Source organism: Xiphias gladius, chromosome 6, assembly GCF_016859285.1.
Source record: "Xiphias gladius isolate SHS-SW01 ecotype Sanya breed wild chromosome 6, ASM1685928v1, whole genome shotgun sequence".
NCBI lineage: Eukaryota > Metazoa > Chordata > Actinopteri > Istiophoriformes > Xiphiidae > Xiphias > Xiphias gladius.
Genome location: NC_053405.1, coordinates 6272368 through 6291271, shown reverse-complemented (window position 1 = coordinate 6291271; position 18904 = coordinate 6272368). Strand labels below are relative to the sequence as shown.

General features: G+C 40.0%; 1 protein-coding gene across 1 annotated transcript in view; it reads left to right on the top strand.

Annotated features, from left to right (window-relative positions):
- Positions 1-18904, top strand: part of LOC120790700 (contactin-associated protein-like 4) — a 98210-nt gene that overhangs the window by 23998 nt on the left and 55308 nt on the right. Inside the window, exons 3-5 of the mRNA XM_040128513.1 lie at positions 9459-9652; positions 13909-14056; positions 15957-16160. Coding sequence (XP_039984447.1) covers positions 9459-9652; positions 13909-14056; positions 15957-16160 — 546 coding nt within the window. The remainder of the gene's footprint in view (positions 1-9458; positions 9653-13908; positions 14057-15956; positions 16161-18904) is intronic.

Below are 18904 nucleotides of genomic sequence, written 5' to 3'. Positions count from 1 at the left end.
ATATTAGATTGCACCAGCTATTTGTATGTCAAGTCCTGTCTGAGTTCTCAGTGACTTCTAACTACAGTTTCAAACTAGTGAGTTACTAAATACGAATATATCACTAAAATGTAAAAAATGTCTTAGCAAGTAAAGATTTTATAGTAATGTTGCTGGAAAATATAAAGCGCGCCAATCAAACGTAACAGGAAGACACGGTGTCATAAACTATAATATGACTTCCAAAAATAAGGGGGCCTGAATCGTATATTAAACTTAACTGCCAATCCTTGCTTTGTTCATATACGTATATGAATACATGGAGAAATCTGTTTAAGAGCGCACTATTCATGATTAGACTTCGATGCAAATATCTAATTACACTAAACTAACTCACTTCGTTTGGTCATTTTAGTCTAGTGTTATTGGCATAACATTTTGTAATTTGAGGTATGTTTCTTTTTTGGGGGGGAAATTAAACAGCATTTTGATTAAGTATCAGGCCATATGTCAACGATATTCCATATTAACCTTGCTCTTTTTCATTTTAATCAGAATATATTAACAGGTTAACATAAATTCTGTTGGTTAGCTAACATTTATACTACACCTGCCAGTTACTAGGTTTAGATATTTAATAACTAATCTCTAAGTAAGAACTACTTTGTGTGGTGCCACTTGTTTTGATTTAGTGATGAGTAAATGTTCCCTTGGCAAACATTTATGTCGTAACTAGGTGTGTATTTACAAAGGGCTGGTTCTTAGTTGCTAGCTAGTTTCAACAAGGTTGCATTAAAACTTAACAAATGTCTTATCTATTAAATACTTTAGTAAAGTGTGAGTTGGTTTATAGGAAAGATTTTTAGCTGTGTACATTCAAAAGTGATCACCTGTGTAAATAGGAGGTTGCAGTAGCATCACAAGCTGTAATGTAACTGCCAGAAACAACAGTTTCAGTGATGTATTAAACTCAACAGCCAATGCTTTGTAAATGTAGATACTACTTTTTCATTTACACATGCATACATAGAGAAATACTTGCTTCAGTTAGTAGTATTCATGCAGTTAAGAATGAAAGTATCCTATTATGCTAACCTCACCGACTCTATTGAGTCAATTAGTAGCCTAATCAGTTTTGTAATTTGAAGTATTTTGTTGTTGTTTTTTTCAAAAACACTAGTCAAAACCTCTCTTATATTTACATAATTTTTAAAAACATATTTTGATTTTGTGGTTCACAATTCATCATGCACAAAATAGAAGCTTTCACAACTCCACAATGTTGCAGAAGTGCTTAAATGCTATCAGCTGAAAAATTTAAAATGTTTAGCCACCACTGGAGAACACACCATGAAAGCTAATGTAGAATATATCTGTTATTTCTTTAGTTTATAGCATACAAAACCCTGGAGATGGGTGGACCTCTGGAACTTGTGGCTATTTTTGCTCATACTTTATTCCCCTTTTATTATACATATATTTCATTTTCTGCCAGTCATACCATATCAGGACAGGTTAGGCCGCTCAGAAATGCCACCATTTGACAGTTGAGTAGTACCATACATGTATATGTGTACTACACAAACAGGGCTTTACGGGTTGAAAGGCCCAAGAGAGAAGATATCCAGTTTCACAAGCTTTATCCTTGTATCAGATTTTGTTCTTTTCTTTAACATGCATGATAGAGTGATACGTTGATCCATACAAGGTTTTTTTTTAGCTAAATCTGCTACACATTTAAACTAATCTCAGTGGCATATGGAAGTCTCCCAGTTGGTTCCACCAATGCAGGTTCTTATTTTGATCTAAAATGCTATCAGGCACTGAGATGCTGCTCTTGTTCAGACTAAATCAAGGACATTTGTAAAAAAAACAAACAACTTATGGTTTCTGATGGGCACGAACTAGCTGCTGTGGGAACTGATAAGAGTTTCTGTTCCATTTCCCACCCCTGCCGCCATAAAAAAATCATAATCCAGCCCTGACACCGCACGTCCTTGGCCTGTATCCTAGCACTGAGCCAGGAGGAAACATCCAAAATAACATAGCCTTTGATGCTTTCATGCTATCCCAAATAAATCCTTGTATGATTAGCAGCAATGACACACACAGAATTTACTTATTTGTGGGAATGCACTCATTTTTTGGAGACTTGTCGGAAAACTGGAGAAAATGAGAACACGGACACTCACTTCGTGTATGCTCAGTAGATCAACACACGACTGACGTTTTATTAGAAAAACTGTTTGCCTTTTTTGGCGTCTGGATGAATATGTGTCAATGATACAATATTACATAATATAATATATAATATAATACTGCAGTTTAGCCAGGTTTATTACCTCAACCAAGGAGGTTATGTTTTTACCCATGTGTATTTGTTGGTTTGTTTGTCAGGAGGATTACACAAAAAGTACAGAAATTATTTAAGCCGAAGCTATAAAATTTTGGGGCAGATCCAGATCATTTTCTATGAATTTGAAATTTTTTTCTGTGAAGTCTGGTGTATGTTGTTTGACTTTTGCCTTGGCGGAGGACTATTTTAATTAGGAAAATGAAAGACTTATATTTATGTTCATACAAAATTTAACATTCAAGGACTTTTGTTGTGCCCCTTTGTGTTAAATGAGAAAAAGGGTTTGTAGAAGAACATGTCTATTTCTTAAACCATCAAAAAAAAAAAAAAAAAATCAGCACTAGTACAAAAAAAAATTTCAAATAATACCCAGCTCTATTTTTATGTAACCATTTTACACCGTATTTCACAAAGCTCTTAGACAAGCCAAACATCATTATAGATTAATTACCTACAGATAGGTCTATTTCTTAGCCATGTATTACTTCCCTCTGTCCCAAAAATTACAATTATGTGCTACATATTTACAACAGCAAAATGTTTTTGAAGAATCGTTATTCCACCTCAGTTACACTTTTTAATCAACATAATTATGAAATGTTTTTATGAAACATATCTGCAAAATGTTGATACTCAGTGTACTGGCAGATTTTACAATTTATTCCTGCTCTTGACATAAATCCTGGTGCAACCTGGAATATGTGTACACTGTGTATCTATAAGGTACAAGTTCAAAGCCCCTTCTCCTTTATTTTTTTGTCTGTGGTCCCCACTATAAACTTCTTTTGCCTGTTCACCTCTTCCCTTTTGTACAGTTCTCCTGTGGGAGAGGTTATTATCATAATCCATCCTACTATCACTTATTTTTTATTGTGTATATATTTTTTGTTCCCCACAATATCTTAATGTCTGTCCTCACATGTCAATATATAGATTTCAGCGTACTGTCACTTAAAAAGTTGTTTTTAACAAGTGAGCGCTATTAGCTCAAAGTTGTGGTAAACTAAGCTAACTCCCACTTTGTCTATGTTTGTATTTCATTTGTGTAGTAGCTGGAGTGGGCAGTTTTATTTACATGGAGGTTTTTTTCTTTATTATTTGACATTGTCAGGCAAATTTTACTGTACATGTGTTTATATTCCATGTTGTCTATTTAACTACAGGCTTTATTGTTTGTCATTGCCAGAATAAACAGAGATAAACTCCAAAGAGAAACTGGTGTCACAGCATCAGTCACACAGGCAGCAATTATGTTTCATGCAAAACGTATTTGGCAAAACAAATTAGTAGTATAGGGATGCCTTTTATCAACACACATACTTAAGTGTTTGCATTGAACTAAAGTGATCTACTGCCTGGTAGTCAACTGATAAGTACTGTTTGTCAGTGAACAGCTCGTGATAAAAAGCACAAGTGTCTTGTTTAAGGACACATAAATGGGTTATTCTAAGTGTGGGAAGAAGCATTATTCACACACACTTTTTCTCGGAGCTGATGACTGATGACCTTCCGGCTCCAACTTCTGCAGACTCGGACCCCTGCTGTTCCTCAAGGTGTTTGGTTGGTTGCTCTTCTGATGTGCTTGACCCCAAAAGTCAGGGTCTCCTGATTAGTTATTTCGTCGTGGTAAAATGCAAATTTGAGCGTCCAGCGGAGCCGTGTTGCAAAGCTCCTGACCAGTCTTTACCCTCCTCAGTCGGAGAAGAAAAGCTTTGGTGTTGTCACAGAAAGCTAGGGAGAGAAAACAAGCAGATTTACTGGATCAGAACTGACACTCATGCGTGACAGAAACTATTATTTTAGTGATCAAACAATTACTCTGTGACTAACATGGGGGATTTGGTGTTCAATTTTTTCAACAAAGATTCCTTCATTTGGGCTCCCTTTGCTTACTTCTGCAGTTCTTGATGAACAAAGGTATCTGCCTCTCTGTCTTCATTTCTCTTTGCCCCCCCCCCCCCTTTCTAATGCCTCCTCTGCAGTCCATGTCAATTTCTCCGCCTCTCTTTCCCTCTGTCTTCTGTCTGTGTTCTTCACTTCTTTCCTCTCCGATGCAGCCATAATAAGTAAAGGTCAGTGTGTCTACTCGCTCCTGTTGTGCTGTCGGTGTTCGCCTGTTACCGAGGTACTTACTAGCTCTGACCTTTAGCTGCTGCCCTAACGAGCAGGAAGCACGGCACTGCAACAGCCGGTGGAGGAAAAACAAGAGGAAGGACGATGACCTCAGACACAACCCACAGGATACCACATCTATTTCCTACCCATAAATTTGATTTTAATAGGAATGAAAATAAAATATCAGGTCATGTCGAATTTGGATTGTTTATTTGTGTTTTAGGTAGATAACGGTACTTCGCTGTGATACACAGAAAGAATTCATGTTGGAATAAAAGTCACGATGACATGAAAAGTGGCATAATGCAGTATGGTAAAAGCCGTTTCCTTTCCCAAACACACCTGAGTTAAGTCCTAGAAGCTCGTTCTTCATGAGCATTATATATTTATCCTAGCATTTGTTAAGTTTTAAACATATTCCTCAAATAATATCCTGCCTAAACATCCTGTTTCACTTGGAGTACGTGAAACGACCAAATAAAAATTCTCCAGGGATTTGGGCATAACTTAATGCATCTTTATTAATGCAAACTATGCATCAAAGTTTTGTTCTGATGAGTTACAGAAATAACAAGACTAAAACTCTATTCATCCAAATGCTGGATGGATGGAAAATGGACGGACCTTTCTTTGATCATTACCAGTCGTCGTGTAACTGCTCATTATGGCGAGGTTTGGTTTCGGAATAACGATTCACGTACAAGGCAGTTTACTGTGTCACAAAAGGCAGGCAGAGGTTGGCAGCAGGTTGGCGAATCAAAACGGGCAACTGAGTTGAGATACACAAAAACTAGACGGCAAAAGCCCAGAGATGCAGGCAAGGTTGAAAGAACGGGGTAGGCAGGAAACCGGAAAATAGACAACACTATGACTGGGATGGTTAGTGAGAAAAGAGTAGGCTCAAATGGTCTGGTACATACAGAGCTGGGAGCCTAATCAGTGAATGGGATTTAGGGGTGCAGGTAGGTGTGGGAATGAGCTGACGACAGGTGGGTTAGTAACTGCCAGACAAATACACAGGGAAAATAGGTGCCAAAGTTAAAAAATAGCTGAGGCAGTGACAAGTCGGCTTTCATTTGTGCTTTCTCCAATTTTTTTTTTATTCACTTTGTTTTGACAGTAGTATTTTCTAGTCGTCTCATTGCAGGAGGCCCGTGTTTACAATAAATCCATTCAATCAGTCAGCACTGCCTTCTTGAAGCAGGAAACACACCTTTTTGCTACCTCGGGACATAAAACCTGGGTGAGATCAGGAACGTTTTATCTTCTACAAGCGTCGCCGTTTCAGGACAGCTCAGGCTCAGCTTTTCAGGCTCAGGACTGTAATGTTAGGGTGTCGCTACGCAGGAGGTGTTTTCGGCCACGTTTTTCAGTCGTCCGTCTCAAGCACATCCGATGAGAGGAACAACTTTTGAGAAACGCTTCCTGCTAGTTCTTACATTAGAAGTAAGGGCAGGAGGGTGCTGACTCGAAAGGAGCGTCCGGGCTCCTGTTGATACAGACCCTAACTAATCATCCAACCAACCAGTCAACATGTCGTGTGTCTTGTCTCGCGTCTTTATGATCCTCTCGCTCCTCTGCCACTGCACCTCGCTACTTGTCACTTTGATCATTGTCACTCTATAGAGTATATAGGCTACGATATAGTGTAGAATTGAGTGTTTATAGTATATAGTTTAGAGAATATTATAGGTCCAGGACAAAACTGACAGAGGCTGGTGCTTCCATGGTGGACAGCAGCATGGCTTTGACAAAATAAAACACTACAGCACAGTTAGGCTACTGATATTTCAGAGCTAAATAACAGAAAAATTCTGTGTGGTCAATATTACTGCATATGGCCGAAAAAGGAAAGACTTGTCATTTTTTTCTTTCCGTTTTGTATTTTAAATTTAAATACAGACACTGTTTGGATTTAAAGGACATAATCACCAACGTTCGACCCGGCTTAGACGTTACCACTTTATTACCATGAAACCTGAGAGCGGGGGAGGGGGCATAAAGTCTCGTTGTCCCCCCTGTTCCGGCGCCAGCGACCACATCTGTTCAACGGTGCATCATGTGAGACAATGCAGATGGAGATCATGGTGGGTTGTGTTACTACAACACTCATGTGCTGTTTCAGTAGAAAGTGGCTTTATAATAGATGTGATGAGATTAGGGAATGTGCCCATTTTGGCTGTGTGTTTACTCAAGTGTTGTGTTATGAATTAGTATTGGCCTTAGAGCGTGTGTGTCTGGGAGTGTGTGTGTGGTCTGTAGGGAAGAAATCCCTCCATCTGCTGTTCCGGCATCACGGATTTGCTGAGCCTGACTCAGCACTTTTTCTCAAACATGTGTAAAAACAGACACACACACACACACACACCTTTCTCAGTATTCAAAGTGTCATTATCTTGTAGCCGCCTTTTCGATCACCCCAGTGTTTCTTCATAATCAGGTTCTGCCATAGCTCTCCCAGCTCTCTCTGTCTCTCTCTGACACTCAATCTCTCTCTCTCTCTCACACACACACACACACACACACACACACACACACACACACACACACACACACACACACACACACACATAAAACCCACAGTCCTTTGAATAGAGGATGCCAGCAGCATCCAAAGTAGAAATGAAATTGCAGCTGGATGAGCGTTGTCAGTGGCTTTGCAAAGGTTATTGTAGCATTGTCGGCACAACTGTCTGTCCTTCCTTCCCTCAGTTGACTCTCCTCCTGCTGCGTGACACAAACCATATATGTGTCTTTTCTTGATGTTCGCTTTCTGGCCCAACTCACTCCTCCACTCGCCCTCTCCAACCCACAGCCTTCTCCATCAGGTTCAGTATTCCCAGATGAAAAAAACCCATCCTATGAGTGCAGTGTCTGATATGGCACAGGACAGAGTTCAGACTGCGTAGAGAACGGGGTGTTGGTCTTCCTCGCTTGTTTCCTGTTTAGAGCAGAACTTCTCAACGAGGCTAATTCAAGTCCGAAAGCTTTCTTTGTTTCGAATCCAGCCGTTCTGTTACTCGCGTGGCTTTTAGCTGAGCCGTCATTTAAAGACCACTGACATTTAGTTCAATTTTTAAAAAGATTACTGTGCCAAAAGATAAAATTTGAAACTTGGGTTTAGGAGGTTAGCTGGACATAACCAAGATAATCAACTGGTGCTTATTCTAATTTTTTTGATTAAAAAAAAAATCCAGTAATTGATTAGTGATTAGCGAAAAAAGGGTGGAAATGAGATTTTAAAATGTTTTTTTGTCACATAAACACCAGTTTACCCTCTCTCCCTCCCTCTTTCATGACACAAATAACTACATTTTTTCCCTCTGCACCTTTAATGGACTCTGGTGCATTATCAATACATCATCTGCGCCTTTACATTTTTCTCTTCACTTTTTTTCAGCGTAAGCATATTCTCAGCCATGCGCATTGCAAGCGGCCTGTGATTACTGTAAACCTCAGTGAACATTGCCTTCTCAGAGCAGAAAAAACAGCTTTTTGGTCCTTGGGGATACAAAATCCGGGTGAAATCACTGTAAACCTACCTGCTCCTTTTTTTAAAAAAAGTTTGCTGAAAATTGTTTTTAAAAAAAAAGTAATCAGTGATCAGCCTTATCACCATTAAAAAAAATCTGAAACCTATCAGCTACTTCCCAGATTTGCTCTCAAGCGTCTCTATATCAAAAATATAATTGTCTGAAGTGCAACAGATGTGCACTTTTGCCTCATAATGAACCAAGCCAGTGTTGGAATTTCTTATTATTTTACTTTACATTTATTGTTATTTATATACTGTATTTTCTATTTAATTTCTGATGTTTTTATAGGATACCAAGCAGTGACAAATTACCCATAAAAACATTGGATTCTGTCCTTGATCATGTGTCTTTGTCTTTAAACAGTCCATATAAAGAGCTGTGTATTGTGTCCAGTTGATGGAGCTTAACAGTTAAACTTTTCAACCTCTTGCCAGATGATAAATGAAAGTATGGTGAATTTTTTTTTTTTTTTTTTCTGGCATTGACATCTCGCAGTGCTGATGGGACTAACAATATGAACACAGTGTCAGTTAATCTCATACACCCCTGGATGTCCCCCTACAGCTGCTACAAACAGCTGTCGCCAAGACAGAAAGGGAGCACATTACCCCAAAAAACATGGGAGGGATGTCAGTTCTGCACATCACTGTCGAAAAGACAAACGCCTAGTGATTTGGGTCACATCAGTGTGGTAGTGTTCATCGTCATAGTGTTTTCACCTTGGTGGTCCAATTAAAACAAACGGTGGAAACATCTTGAAAATCATTTGGGGAGTCATAAAATAGCTTTAAATACCGTCCCTGAGCTCCACAGTTGAACCCTTTCCCTCCAAGTGTTTGTGGCTCAAATACTGTATCCCACTTAATGTCTTTGATAATGAGGATTTATTATTTATCATCATGACCCGGGGAAGTGTTTGACATATTGCGAGGTTTTAAGTCTGTGAGCATATAAGTGGGCTTCAATCAAAGCTAGAATGGGGATAAACTATATTTACACTGCATTTTGAAGCAGTGCTACCTCCGAATGTGCTGACTGCTAATAACTCCAGACTCAGGGCGTTGTGTAATATAGCTTGTTGTTATTCCTGTCATCTGCAACCTCCTCACCACTAATCTGTGGACATTACTCATACATACAGTATAAACAAGCAGTTTGCATTCATGTCCAAACGGTGACATTTATTATTGGCTGGCTTTGAAATGTTAGCACAGAGCAACTACTCCAGACTATAAATGGACAGTTTTAAAGTTTAATTTCAGGTAGATTAAAATGTAATGAATCATATTTCACTCCTACACTTTGTCTTTTCATCCTCGCTCGCTTTTCTGTAACCTCTGCCAGCCTCTGTCTCGCCCCTCATCTCCGTTACTTACACACACACACACACACACACACACACACATTATTACATGAAGTTAAGGGTGATTCTCATTGTTAGAACCCACTTTTTGTGTCTGTCCTCTCTGCAGGAGCTGGAGGTTGGTCTCCTCTTGTCTCAGACAGATACCAGTGGCTGGAGGTGGACTTGGGGAGGCGGACCCAAGTCACAGCTGTTGCCACGCAGGGACGATACGGCAGCTCTGATTGGCTGACAGCCTACCTGTTGATGTTCAGCGACACGGGACACAACTGGAGACAACACCGACAGGAAGACAGCTTAGGGGTAACTCTCCTGCAATTGTCAGTAACCAAAAAAGTACCAATGACCGAAAATTAATTACATGACAGAGTGTAATTTGTAGTTTCACCAGTAACTGTCACCTCCAGATTGCAGGTACATTTGCGAGACCTACAGGGCTTTCATGCTCACGCACGGGTTGCAGGGAGGGGAAATTATCCCACGTTACAAAATGCAGCTTGCATGTTGCAAGTTTAGTGGAACGGCATCAATGAAAAAGTAATGTCTGCATACTGACTGCGAACCACAAATGTCCTTAAATGGACAACTTTTCACTCAGATGTGATTCATTTGAATCCTAAAGGAAATACAGTAGGGATAGAAATGTCTCTTTAAACAAATCTGGGGTTTTAAAGTCAGCTTCAGGCACTGTGAGGCAAACTGTGTTAGGAGACCGCTTCAGCGATAACCTATCTGCATGAAACAGCTTGAATATAGATTAAAAACACATGTCGGCCAGCTGGTTAATTAAAGGAGGTCAATAGTGCTAAACAGTCCAATTAACAGGGATGTTTGATATTTTGATGAAATATAACTCATGTCACGAAGGAATGGAGATCAATCAGTCAATTTGCAGAAAAACGTGTTTGAAATTTTGTTTCCCTTTTTTGTTTTTATTATGGTAAAATTATTGTTGCATAGCTCCTATACCTGTCAGCTGTTGGGGTGCCCTTGAATGTAGCACAAAGGGGAGTTTTCAAAATGATGCCTAGGATCAAAATGTACCATGGACAAAAATGGAAACAAAACTGACCGAAAAATCAAGATAGTAAAACTTCTTCTGTGATGGATTACCTTTCTTGAGCAATTTCATGTCTCGACAAAGCTATTTGGTACTAAAATAAATGAAAATCACTGGCTGCATGTCGGATATCTAAAAGCTTAAACTACATATTTGAAAATGCCCTGCACTAATGCAAAGTATTACACTACGTGTTGTCATTTGGGTTAAAACATGCACCTTTACATTTGTTATTGTATATTTTCAAAGCTCTGAATGCAGCCTGGGGTGGAACGCAGCTCAAAATTCGGGTTCCTTGAAGTTAAAATACATTTGGCCTCATGCCTGTCACAGACATAATTTACGTTATCTGTGGGGAATGGTACTGCCTGCAGCGGCAAGCCTGCTCACCCAGAGCCTTTCACTCTTTATTAATAATGGATGGAACAATGAAAGGAACCTGGGCAAGGCTCTGTTGACTGCATGGAGCTGCTGTCAAATAGTTTAACCTCTTCTGACAGAAGTGTGGTGCTGTTGCTGGAAAGGCTGTCTGGCCCACAAAAAAAGTCACAGCTTTGATTCCAGCAGCGGCAAAGATGTCCATCAACGGTCTCCAGGCAAGACGCTGGATGAAGACTTGCCAGCTGGGTCATTGTGAGCCGCTCTTGATAAGAGCGTCAGCTCAGCGCCTCAAATTCAAATGTGAAGGAGGCATCTGTGAGAAAGCCGTCTGAGACATACATGTGGTGATTTAAATATTCTGTAGCGCAGCTGACGTGTGAAGTCCTCCACATGGACTGGGGAGAGACTTCCTTCAGCACTGTGGTTGCTTCATGACTGCATATGTTCCTCGGCGTTTCTTCTTTGCCCCCAAAATAATTCTTTTCCAGCATTTTACATCATTATTTTAAACTACTGGCCATCTCGTTTTTCAGTAGAGAGCGAGAACGACTGCTCACCAAAAGGCAAACTAATGAACGTCAGACGGACAGGAAGCCTTGCAAGCCTCAGTTGACTGAGCAGCACTGGACGTGATTCAGAGGCAGTCAGGCTTCTTCTCCCTCCTTAACGGAAGACAGTACAACCCCTGTTGTTACAGAAGCAGCCTGGAGGGCAGGTGTTGAGTCAAATTTGACAGGATAACTCTCTCCCAGCGAAGGATGCGAACACTCTGAAGCCTGGGAGTCATCGCTAAAAAGAGAGACTAGGGTTGCAGCTTAAAAACTTGTTGATTTCGCACTCGGCATGAAAGGTGATAAACTCAGATCAGCTTTCAGAGTGTTTTTAAAGCCCCATTTATTAGTCAGGCCAGCTTAGTGGGTCTGTTAAGGGGGAGATTTGACTGCAAAAACAGCTGTATCAGGCACAGCCTCTCACTGACTTCTTATCTTTCTCCTCTTGCTCTCCAGTGGTGGAACGTAACTGAGTACATTTAGTTAAGTGCTGTACTTAAGTATAATTTTGAGGTCCTTGCGCTTTACCTGCGTAATTCCTTTCACTGCTGACAATAAAACATTGGACTAGCTCATGAAATACAGTGCATTGTTGAAAATCATCTTTTTTTGGCTTGTGACCCCTTAAGAGAGGAGTGTCTAGTTGGGGTCACTTGTCTCGTGTGTCCAGTGGTGGAATGTAACGAAGTATCTTTATATTGTACTTTTTACTTCACTACATTTATTTGGTAACTTCAAGTTGATGAGCTCATTGAATATGATGCAATTTCATCGATTAAACTGTATAATAACTTGCAAAATAGCTTCACCTCAACCGACTGCAACAGTAAAATTCTAATGACACATTAATGTGTGATAATCCAATAATATCATAGAAAATAACTCACTGGGTTCATCTAGCTGCATTGTGTACCTTTGCTAATTTTTGCCAATAATACTTTTACACATGGTGCACAACTTTAACTGGGTTGGAATACTTTTTAAATGCTATTTTTACTTAAGAAAAGGATCCGAATACTTCCTGCACAACTACTTAGTGTTAGATTGTTTTTAAAGCTCCAGATGTCTGTGTGTGGTTAGCAGTTGAACCAAAGAGTCATTTCCCCTTTAGACTTCAGATGTTTCACAAAAAAGCAAAGATTAGAGAAAAGTTGTTCTCCAAAAGTTCTTCCCATTAATTATTGATAACACAGTATAAAAGAGCTGTAATGATTACAAAGCTTACAAAAGTTGTATTAACTCTGTATACAAATGTATAAATGATTCAAAGGCAGAGGGAAAAGTGTTTATAAATGTGTTCAAGATTGATGACCTTGGAAATTATAGTTTGCAAAAGAAATTCCTAACTCAATGTCCACTTTCTTACAGCTCTGAAGAAAAATCACTGTTGCTCTATGACTCTTCCTTATGCCCTCCTCCTCTTATCAATTTATTTCAATTCGGTTCAATTTACTTCAGTTCAATTCAATTCAGTATGCTTTATTGGCATGAATGTCAGATGAACAATGTCGCCAAAGCATCAAGGATAATGCAATTCATTAATGAGATGTGAAGAAAAAAAAAAAAGGCTTGTCAGAGGCTACTCATATTTCAAAAGATGCTCGGGCAAGTAAATGAGATGCGGCTCTCCTCCGCCTCCACAGCAGGAAAGGGAGCCATTTGTTGAGCTTAACGCTCCGCTGGCCAGCTGGCTCAGCCCTTCGACGCACTGAGGAAGGCACTGAGATCACAATTATGCCGTACCAAGAGAGCCAATTTCACTCACGTAGCCACATCAGTACACACTCAGCGGTCTCTCACACACACGCACACACACACACACACGTGCATAGACAATGTCACACACACTCAAATAGGGAGGACAGATACAAGCAAAGCACATGCACACATAACCGCAAATGCACCTAGGTTGTTTTATTTTTAAAAAAAATCTTTTCTCTCCTTACAGATGTTAATGATGTGTTGCTCTATGTGCTGTTGGCCTGTCAACCAGAAAATCCCACTGGATTCCCACAGGCAGCTGATTGGGGAAAATAGAAGCCATTAGTCTTTTAAGAGGCTTGGTATGGAGACAGGATAGGTCCCAGAGTTATTGATCACTGGACAGAGAGAGAGATGAGGAAAGAGGGGGGGGGGGGCATAATCAGCAGTTAGGATCAATTGCCTCTGTGAGCTCAAAGTTTGAAAATGCAGAAACATCACGGCGAGGAAGAGTTTTCAACAAGAACTAGTGCACCTCTTACGTTTAAAGACACTTTCGTTGCAAACATGGGTCTATGTGCACATCATAGTTTTTGTCAAGAGAAAGTTAGAAGATTGTAGCTTTTAGCCTCTTCAAAAGAGAATACATCGCCTTATCAGACAGCTTGATTATGAGCACCTGAGTACAAAAGAAGTAAATCCCGTGTCCCTGTTTAAGGTGCTCGAGGAACTAATTACTACAAATGCTTTATCCTCAGGGCTCTGCATAATTTTGAGTTACATAATACAATCTAGCAGCAACCAGCAAAACATGGATGTTTGGATGTAAGATTCAGCTAACTAACATGTAGTTCTATTTGCTCCAGGCTTTTCCAGGCAACAGTAATGCAGACACTGTGGTCCAGTACAAACTGGAACAGCCCGTCATAGCTCGCTACCTCCGCTTGATCCCTCTGGACTGGAACCCCACTGGGCGGATTGGACTCAGACTGGAAATATATGGCTGTAGATACAGTAAGTCCACTCCTAGTCCTCCACTCCTTTTACGTCAGTTTGGGCTCGGGCATAAATATGTCAAGTAGGTATCTGGATTTTCGGTTTTCATGTTTGTTTATTTACATTATAGCCTGTAAAAGTGTTCAAATACTACAAATGCTCATTATTTTAGAACGTTGAGATATGTGAGTGAGTGGTAGCCTCCTCCCAGCCAGCATTTAATACTGGGTTGGGTTTGGCAAGAAACTGAGTCTTTTTGTTTTATTGCACAAAGGGAGCTTGCTCCGTGGCATGAACAGACTCAAGTTCTTCTTTTCATACTTCACATTTTTGACTCGTCACATCTTGTGAAAATGCGTATTGGCTGTTATTAACAGCAGTCTTCGAAAGCATGAGGTGCAATTGGATACACACAGTATATTATTATTTTGAGTCATATTTGGTAATAATTACGCCAAGGTCTTTTTGACCTGAGGAACAAAATCTCTTGATTGTGAAGAAACCAAAAAATCCCTCACGCTTGAACTGAGCTCATTACAGCTGTTTTGGTCCTCAAACCTTGACCAAGTAAAATTTATCTTAACTGAGTTTTACCTGAACAAAGTCTGAGTACGGAAACATAATAAAGTGAGTACAAGCGGTCAGCGGTTTGGAAGATTTTTTTTTTTTTTTTTTGGTCACATTCAATAAACACTCAATACTGCCTGGGCCACTTTTTATGCTGTAAGCATAACAGCACTTTTTAATTTGAGCTTTGAGCTGTAAAGGAAAAACTGCTGACACGGTTGAAACTTTTTTTTTTTTTTTTTATCATACAGATTCACATGAATTCTGCTCTCACCACAATAAAATTTAATTACTCACACTGGTCTTTTTAAGGTCTGTGGTTGCTGCTCTGTAGCCATTAGAAGAAACTCAACCATATGGTTTTGTTGTGGTGTTTGAAGTGTTTGTACTTTAAGGGGCCAAAAATTTTCAAGCTCATCAGAAACTATTCACTTAGAGAGAAATAAGCAGAGAAAATCAATACCGTTCAAACAAATAAAAATAATGCCAATCCACTGGAAACCATGGGCTGTTGTCTTTGAGGTGTACTGGGAGCACATTGTCGCTTTATAGTGTTCAGGAGGAATCGAAACAATCAAAATTTACATTTAAGATGCTTAAGCAATGAGATACAAGCAACTCAAGCATTTTAGGCCACAGCAATAAGTAACTACAAATGTTCTGGACTGCTCCTGTTGTGCTGTATTTTACTGTAATATCTCTTTCTTTATTTACACAGCTCAGACCTCGTCCTTTGGTGTGCTTTGTCTTTAAGTTACAACAGGGCTTGAGGTTTTTCGCTTTAACCTCTTAAACCCTGCATGCTGGTCGATACAAACTCGTACTTTCCAACCAAAAATTGCTCAAACTCACAGACCTTTACTATTTTATATAGATGTGACAATGTCAGATAGTGTGGAATAAGATTTTTTCCAATCTTCAAGCTACCTAATGGATCAAAAAAGGTGAAAGCTGGATGTTAAGAGGTTAAAGCTACGTGCCGAGTAGCTATACTACTGGCTACACATTCAGCGAAATCAGTAAACCTGTTCACGCAACACGCTTGGTTGGCCTGTGGTGCTTTGGAAAAATAGTAAGAAAGTTGCAAAAGTCCTGTTGATTTTGAGTCCAGCTCCTCTGGAAGAAGTCGGCTGTTTGGCAGACAGTTTGTATTGATGCTGGTCTCTGTTTGAACCTCACTTACTGGAAAATTAAGCTTATATAGGTATAATTTTACATTAAACTGTTGCACGGTATGTGATTTAAATTGATAAATGTGGTGACATCTCAATTATTACCGTTATTGAAGAGTTAAACAAATCGCTGTTTATATAATGATGCAATTCCTCCTGCACTGTGTTTTTTTCTGTAGCCTCTGACGTGGCGAACTTCGATGGCAGCAGCAGTCTGGTCTTCCGGCTGAGTGTTAGGCCGAGCCGGACGGCGACAGAGATGATATCTCTGAAGTTTAAGACCCTGAAGAATTCCGGGACGCTGCTCCACGCAGAGGGACAGAGAGATCGCAGGCTCACTCTGGTGCTGGAGAAAGGACGGCTGCTGCTCTATCACCAACAAGGTACGACGTTTTTTTTTCCAATTTGTAGCTAAGACAGAACTTGCTGATCCCCTGGGGAGGAATCAACATGTTACAGCAGCACAGAGACAGGCTAAGAGTAAAAAAAATAAAATAAATAGTGGCCTAGATTGGGCCACCGTTTCTGGGCAGGCAAGGTGAAAGAAACAGCACTTGGTCCTCCCTCATTACCACCACAGAGGTGCCCTTGAGCAAGGCCCTTAACCCCAGGTGCTCCAGTGGAGCTGCTCTGTGGCCAGCAGGGCAGACTGTAGTTTAACTGGGCAGCTTCCAGTTGTGAATGTGTGTGAATCTAACTAAAAGGTCAAGGTCATTGTGACCTCACAAAACACGTTTTTGGCCATAACTAAAGAATTCATATGCTACTAAAGATAAAATACATTTCATACTTTTTAAAAAAATTCCTTCAAAGTCTTCACTACATGTATTATATGACAGACATGGATGTAAACTGCAACCTGGCTGGTTGGCTGAATAAAGCCGCAAGGCGGTAATTCTAGTTGACACTGTCACAGAGGCGTGTTTTGATGCATGGATAGTGGTGGTGTTGTACTAGACTGCATTATATCAAGAGGTGTTTTTTAATATTTGGTCCTCATCATGTATATAAATATGGAAGAGACACCTCTAAATATAACGCAGTCCAGTGCAGCATCACCGCTAACTACGACCTCAATAATAAGCATATGATTGGATGTACACATTTCAGACAATGTCACCGAGAACTGGACATTGTAAACTTTATAAAGATAAATATAATGGCAGGAATGTTGTATTGGATTGCATTAGATTGTACCTAATAAAGTCGCCACTGAGTGTAAACCTCTTCAATCTTCTTTTAAAAGATAACTCTTAGAAATGTATCATTAACGAGATCTATTGCAGTCGCTTCAACATGTTCTGGTTTTGGTGAGGCTGGACGGGTGTCTGGATGGATCTTCAATTATTCTTTCAACGTGATATCTGAGGAAGTTTTTGTTACGTCCTGCTGGTTTTCATTCTTCACATACTTTATAATCAGGGACTACGTGTATTTTACACTTGAATTCATTTAAGTTTTTGGGTGGGACAAAAAACAGCAGTTGTCGACTTCCTGAGAACCAGGATTGAAAGCCACTGTAGGGCAGCGGGAAGTTTGGATATTTGAATTTAATCATTCAAAGTATTTTGGAAGTTCTTACTGACGACTCTGCAAACTATCTATCTGTGAATTCATTGTTCATTCATTGTTCATTGCTCTGGGTAAATGTCAGCTAAACACTGAAACCGCGCAGCGTAATTATGCACTAATTCAGGCTCCAGAGCCTCCACCATCCCGTCTCTATATAAGGAATTTAATACTTTTTTGTCCCCACAATGAAAAGCAGCGAGCTTCAAATCGGCCTCCATCCATCTGCTGGTTTGCTTACGTGTTTGTCAGAAGTGATTTCTAAGATACCACTGATCCAATTTTGAGAAACTCGGGAGAATTATGCTTCTTTCTACTTATGCTGATGAGCTCACCCCGGTGTTTGTTTATCCATATGTCTGAAAGAATTCAGACATTTCAACTACTTAGACTTTGAAGAAACTTGGGGAATTGGTGCATTTCACCTTTGCAGCCTTGCGATTAGAGGTCACTACAAGGAAACATACATGTTGTTGATTGACTGTGAAGGAGGCCAGCATCATTTGTTTGGGGAAACATGTTTACTCTTGTCTTATTTTTTCCCAGACTTTTTTCTTCACTTTCCCTCAATCAATTAGGTCTCTCTCTCTCTCCCTCTGGTTCTCTCACAGCTTGACTTCTCTCTCGTATTCTCTCTCTTTTAATCTATGATGGCTGCTAGGAACATGTGTTAAGGATGAACTCTGCGGAGCACAGCGGGCTAGCACACCATAACATGATCCATGGCATCTGCCTGCACAGAATGGAGCACTGTGGCGGCTGTGGGGGGAAATGTGTGTGTTTGTTGGTGTAAATGAGGTTAAACCTGAGGTGTTGTCGGACTGCCAAGCCGTCGTATTATTGCCATATAGCGAATCTCTTGACGGTGCCATCTGGCTGCTGGAGCCCTCTACCACTTTGCTCAATAACCATTCCTTTCTTTCCTTCAGTCAGGGTTGACGTTTTTCTGTAATTTTAAAATGATTTCATCCCAGGAATATCAAACTACTTTTCCAGGGAAAACAGGTCTACTTGTCCTAAATGAAGTTATACCTCAAATGGGGAGCTGTGGGTACTTAATCATAAAGTGGAGTTTACCCTACCTTTCTTATTATTTCATACTGTGTTTGTTAAGTTATGTGGTAACATTTGTGGTAGAGCAGCAGTTCCTCCTAAAAGTATCCTATCTTTGATGTAAAAAAAACAAAACAAAATACCAACCATTCAGAACTGTTTGATACTGTTTTTCAGAATACCCGCTTATCATAACTTTTCTCTCGTAAGACATATTTAAAGACAAGAATCATGAGTGATACCGGAGGAGTTACTAATTATCATCTATTTGTAAGACTAGTGGAACTGCAGACGGGTGACAGATATGGTGACATAAAGGAAAAACCAACATAAAGTGTCTTTGTAAGGTGTTGGGCCACCATGAGCCGCCAGAACAGCGTCATTGCACTTTGGCATTGATCCTCCAAATCTCTGGAGCTCTACTGGAGGGATGGACACCGCTGTCTGACATGTTGGTCCAAAATCTCCCATGGGTGTTCAACTGGGTTGAAGGCCATAGCATATG